At 39.5% G+C, this 5,797-nt stretch overlaps 1 protein-coding gene across 2 annotated transcripts; it reads left to right on the top strand.

Moving 5' to 3' along the window:
• Positions 1-1,806: 1,806 nt before the first annotated feature.
• LOC106319351 (NAC domain-containing protein 78-like) lies at positions 1,807-4,393 on the top strand. Of its 2 annotated transcripts, none has more exons than XM_013757647.1 (6): positions 1,807-2,154; positions 2,234-2,511; positions 2,591-2,782; positions 2,957-3,532; positions 3,605-3,710; positions 3,789-4,354. In XM_013757647.1, the coding sequence occupies exons 1-6, from the start codon at positions 1,989-1,991 to the stop codon at positions 4,154-4,156; spliced, it is 1,686 nt and encodes a 561-aa protein (XP_013613101.1). In that variant the 5' UTR covers positions 1,807-1,988; the 3' UTR covers positions 4,157-4,354. The 2 variants fall into 2 exon arrangements, with proteins under 2 accessions (XP_013613101.1, XP_013613103.1); XM_013757649.1 differs by having other exon boundaries at positions 1,810-2,154; positions 3,608-3,710; positions 3,789-4,393.
• Positions 4,394-5,797: the final 1,404 nt, after the last annotated feature.

The raw sequence follows: 5,797 nt of genomic DNA, 5'->3' as shown, positions 1-5,797 counted from the left end.
TGATTAGTAATTCTTTACATCTTAGTGTCATACAACTTCAAAACGATGGACACTTACAATCGACGGCTCTCAGAGATGGACCGCAAACCATCTAATGATATGCTTACCTCGTCGTATAAGTAATCCATGTCACTTCCCTCCCGCGGGTAACGTTTGCTGGTGCAGATCAATTCCCTCCACCTCTTCCTCATCATTAGGATGCTCTGCAATATACCTTCTGAAAGGTTCAAATTTATGTCGCTAGAATTATCAGAGAAAGAAATATAAAGTATCCTCCAAATCTTCAGGAGCATCGACATTTTCTTTATTCAATGATCTTCATTCAACCTAACAACCATCAAAATAAAAAGAATGTGAGGCACATAATCTTCAAAATCCAAGTTTAATGAATGGAAAAAAAAACTCAGGAAGACAGAAAATGTCAAACACTCAGTGGCTTCTTCTTCTTTTACTTTTTGGCTCCTGTGAATGAACTGTCAAAGCCATCATTATTTGCAGGAAAAGAGATTAAACAAAGCAACTGATGAAATGAAACAAATATGTTTCACAGCACATAAAATCTTCTTGAACAATCAGGCAACGGATAATATGTCTCCCATGTGACTCAGCTGAGTCCTCGATGGCATCCTGAATGACAAATGTCTTCTTCTTCTTCTTGGTTAGATCAAAGGGTGCAAGCTAAGGATGATCAAAGAAAATTAAAACCACACAATCATGATTTATCAGGCAAAATAAAAGAACTGATGATGAATTTATTAAAGATGGGGAGATGTAGAGATTAAAGAAGAAAAACTGATTCATGAAACTCAAAGAGCTAATCTGTGTTTTTTAGATGAGTCATGAACCGATGATTAAAAATTGAAAGCCCTAAACTTCCATTCAAGAGAACGCTTACAGACCAAAGAGGTTTATTGAGTTTTTTTAATGAATCTCAATTAAACGTGAGTTATAAAGTATTTATTAAATCATTAGATAAAATAAATAAGTGTGGGTCCCACAAAGAAAACCGAAGAAGCAAAGGTTTCCGACCTTCATAAATATATATTTGTTTCAGCCATCAATGTACAAAAAATCCTTTAACTCAGTGGTATAAATGTTGTTGTTTAGATCTCAATAACTCAGGTTCGAGTCACAGATTTGACATTTTTTCACACTTTTTAAAAATGGAACTCATATATCGCTGACGTGTCGCATCAGGAGTGATGCAAGTGCCCTATTATAATGTAGATTATTTTTCTGTTACGATAAAGTTTATTGCCAGTGGTGATTGCTTACAATAATGTTGTCACATTATATACTCTATTCACATTTTGTTTAGGTGGAATGAATGCTTTTCCTAGATTCCTGGATCTCAGTTGAGCAACAATTTGATTATCTTCTTAAACTTTATAATATTTTATTTACATTGAAAAATATATAGATATCATGATGTTAGTTACGGTCATGACTCATGAAACTATAATCACTTCATTTTAATCAAATTCTATGGAAGCGAACACTTTTGTTAAATAGTCATTACAGAATTTAAATCATCTGGAAAGGATAATCACAAATACTAGACCTAGTATTCACAGTAAAGACCGCATGTTTTCTTCTCATCGATGCAAAACGATATGGGCCTATCTGCGTATGATGCGGCCCAAACTACATTAGTTCGCTTCCGGTTGCTGAATTGGGTAATTCGACACGTTAGAACGTTCCAGAACAGCAAAGTCGACGACGTGTCACCTAACTAGAAGCGGTCGCTGATCAACTATCACCCAACCGTCACTGTAACCTTCTCTCCGAACTCACACCATCGTGGACGATTTTAAAAAACCTTCGCCGCGTCATTGCTTTCGTTTCTTCTCTTCACGGTTGTTTAATTCCCCAATGGCACCATCGTGATCTCCTCTCTCTCTCTCTCCTCCGTCTTTCCCCCAATTCTTCTCAAAAACCCTAATTTAATCAGCTGATAAAATTAAAAAAAAAAACTTAAACTTTTCTTGATGGGTCGCGGCTCAGCAACGTCGCTAGCTCCTGGGTTCCGTTTCCACCCCACGGACGAGGAGCTCGTCCGCTACTACCTCAAGCGCAAGGTCTGCAACAAGCCCTTTAACTTCGACGCCATCTCCGTCACCGATATCTACAAATCCGAGCCTTGGGATCTACCAGGTTAACTCTCTCGGTGGTTAGCTAGCTCAATTGCGATTGATTTTGACTTTTGTGTGTGTGTTTTTTGGGGGATTTGTAGATAAGTCGAAGCTGAAAAGTAGAGACTTGGAGTGGTACTTCTTTAGTATGCTTGATAAGAAGTACAGCAACGGTTCCAAGACGAACCGCGCCACGGAGAAAGGGTACTGGAAGACGACGGGGAAGGATCGGGAGATTCGTAATGGTTCGAGAGCTGCGGGGATGAAGAAGACTCTTGTTTATCATAAAGGTCGAGCTCCTCGTGGTGAGAGGACTAATTGGGTTATGCATGAGTATCGTCTTACTGATGAGGAGTTGAAGAGAGCTGGTGCACCACAAGTAAGTTTAAATTATGAAAGTTAGTTTCTTTACGCCAATGGATTAAAAGATATTGACTTTTGTTGAGTCTGTTGTGTAGGATGCGTTTGTGCTGTGTAGGATATTCCAGAAGAGCGGGACTGGGCCTAAGAATGGGGAGCAGTACGGTGCTCCTTATCTTGAGGAGGAGTGGGAAGAGGATAAGATGACGTTTGTGCCAGAGCAAGATGCTCTTAGTGAAGGATTGGCTGTTGATGATGATGTTTATGTTGATATTGACGAGATTGACGAGGTTTGTGTATGAAATTATCTCTCTTTATGGTGTCAATGTATAGTGTGAGAGTGTTTAGGATGTTGCTAGATAATGTAATGGCTTCACTTATGCTCAAGAGTGAAGCTTAGGGATGTATGTTAGCGAGCTTAGGTTTTAGCATTCTAAACGTCCGAATCTGATTTTCTTTTGCAGAAGCCTGAGAATCTGGTGGTATATGATGCTATTCCTGTTCAAACTAATTATTGTCATGGAGATTCAAGCAATAATGCTGAATCAGGAAACTGTGAAGACTCTGGAAACTACATTCAACCAGGAAACTATGCTGTTGACTCCGGTGGTTACATTAAACAACCAACTGAAACTTTTGAAGAGGATCAGAAGCCTATCATTCGGGATTGTTGCATCCAGCCTTGTTCTCTCTATCCGAATGAACAAATTGGGTGTGGTGTGCAAGATCAGCACGAGGAGAATCTTGAAACTTCCAACAACAATGATTTTGTGGCTGATCCTTGCTACAGTGACATTCCTATTGAAACCAACTATCTGCCTGACGAGCCGTTCATGGATCCTAGCAACAATCTTCAACTCTGTGATGATCTGTACCTGGAAACGAACGATCTCAGCGGTGGTGGTCTACAAGATGATTTCAACTTCGAAGATTATCTCAACTTCTTTGACGATGAGGACGCTCAGAATTTGACTCTTGGCGTTTCACAACTGTTGGGATCTCAAGATGCTCCTCCTGAACAAGAAAGCCTCGACCAGAAGGTAAGAGTCTTACTTTCGACTTACTTATGTCTTCTTCATTTTGGATCCGTTTCTAACTTATTTTTGTACCAGCAGCCTTCCCCTGAAGAATTGGAGAAGGAGGTGGTGGTGGAGAAAAAGGAAAGCGGCGAAGGGTCTTCCTCAAAACAAGATGCGGATGTCACTGACTTCGATTCAGGTAAGCGTTCATATATTTACACGTCAAACATATCATTTGATGACAGATTCTAACTCTTTCTGAAACTAAATCATGCAGATTCAAAGTACCCTTTCCTCAAAAAGTCGAGCCACATGTTTGGAGTTCCACCTTCATTTGCTTCCCAGTTCCAAACAAAGGACGCTGCAATCCGGCTACACGCAGCGCAATCTTCAGGTTCGGTTCACGTTACTGCAGGTATGATCAGAATATCGAACATGACTCCAGCAGTGGATAGCGACATGGGCTGGGCAAATGGGGCAAATGACAAGAACGGTGACCTCAGCGTGGTACTTTCTTTTGGCTTGGTCCAACGGGATGATGCCATGAGCAAGACAGCAACAAGAGCTATGTTAGTCTTCTTGTGTTTATGGGTTCTTTTACTCTCTGTTAGCTTCAAAATAGTAACCATGGTCTCTGCTCGGTGATGGCATCAAAAAGTTGAATCGTCTGAAGAAAAATCTTCGTTGGTGTTTGTACCTCTCTCCAGTTATATAGGTGTTACTCTGGCAGTGCTTTGCTGCCCCCCAAAATTTTTATTTTTCTTGCAAGGATTATGTGTAGCTCGAATTCTCTTTAAAAGTTTCTAGCCTGAGCTTATGAGAACATATCATCTCTTTCCTTTATTGACAGTCTCTATGTGATCCTTGCTCTTTGTTAGTTAATCAACTTATCTCTGCTGGAAACATTGATTTAAAACGTTTCAAGCTGAAATGATATTATCAGAATTCTCAAAATTCTAGACTAATATAAAATAACAAAACTAAAAATCATATAAACAAATATACACATAAACATAAACAGAGATCCTTGACTGATTTTATAGAACCCAGAATGAGTATACCAATAGTCAATTATGTGCCTTCACAATGTTAAGGCATTTCATTCTCAAACCCACCAGTATAATCACCAAAGAAGGAGACATCTATGACAACCCCCAACTTCATCATTGCTAGTTCTTTCAGTTGAATTACACAAACATAAAATCAATTTTCTTGAGAAACACTAGTGAAGAAACATCAACAAGAACCATGTTGTTAAGTTTCAATTTCACATAACCAGCTCACGCACATGGCGTCTAGCTCTACAGTTGTAGCCCTGCAGTCATATCGTCTTTCTTCTTCATCAGTTAGTACCGCTCTGCAGAAACAATAACATCGCCTAAGGATCAAGTTACAGAGAGTTTTTTTTTTAAGAGTACAATGAGAGAGAGAGAGAGGTAGTTCTTTAGATTACAAGGCACCATCTTCGAGAAGAACTTGCAAGACCGGTTTAGGTAGTTGCAAGACCGGTTCGATTCCAACATTATTACCGTTAGGAGAAACGGACTCGTTTTGTGGCGATCGAGACCAGACTCGAACCTTTAAGAGAAATATAGCCGTTACGAAAGGTGCTAGCTTCTCTATTAATACACAACACACCAACTCAAAAACACTACACTAGAATCAGACAACAAACCAAACTCAAAAACACTATAATCAGACAGACAACAAACCAAACCATTATCCCTCCTTTCTTCTCCAATTATATCCATGTCCGAAGAAGACCGTTCATGTCAAAATACAAACCTCCAACCTCCTTCCACTAAAACTCTCTCTCTGTTCAATCCCGTTTCTGTGCAATGGAGAAACCACCGGAAAAAGTGAAGAATGGTTTTGGAAGAAGAAACATCCGGTGGCCCATAGACCAACCCGGTTTCGAAATCGATCAAAGCGAGAATCATTCGTTTCTTGAAGAAAGGCTCAAAGACTCGGTGGTGGAGCTCCCCCAAAGGCTTTCATTCGTAGCATCAATCAAGTCAGTTTATGAGCCGTCCTCCACGCTGCTAAAGAAGTAAGTTTCTCGATTTAGATCTAATTTTTGTTTAGCGAAAATCATTGTCTGATTTCTAAGATCTGTGATTTAGGTGTTAAGAGCTTTTGCTGCCAGAGACAACAAGAAGTCAGATCATTCTCAGGCATCTTCTTCTTTTGGCTATTAGGAACTATGAAGAAGAGTTGTGGATGCCAAATTTTTTTTTTTGCATTTTTTTTCCTTTTAGCGTAATTTTATATTATGAGAGAGGGAGA

Source organism: Brassica oleracea, chromosome C9 (assembly GCF_000695525.1).
Source record: "Brassica oleracea var. oleracea cultivar TO1000 chromosome C9, BOL, whole genome shotgun sequence".
NCBI classification, from domain to species: domain Eukaryota; kingdom Viridiplantae; phylum Streptophyta; class Magnoliopsida; order Brassicales; family Brassicaceae; genus Brassica; species Brassica oleracea.
This window is presented reverse-complemented; position numbering and strand designations above follow the sequence as displayed.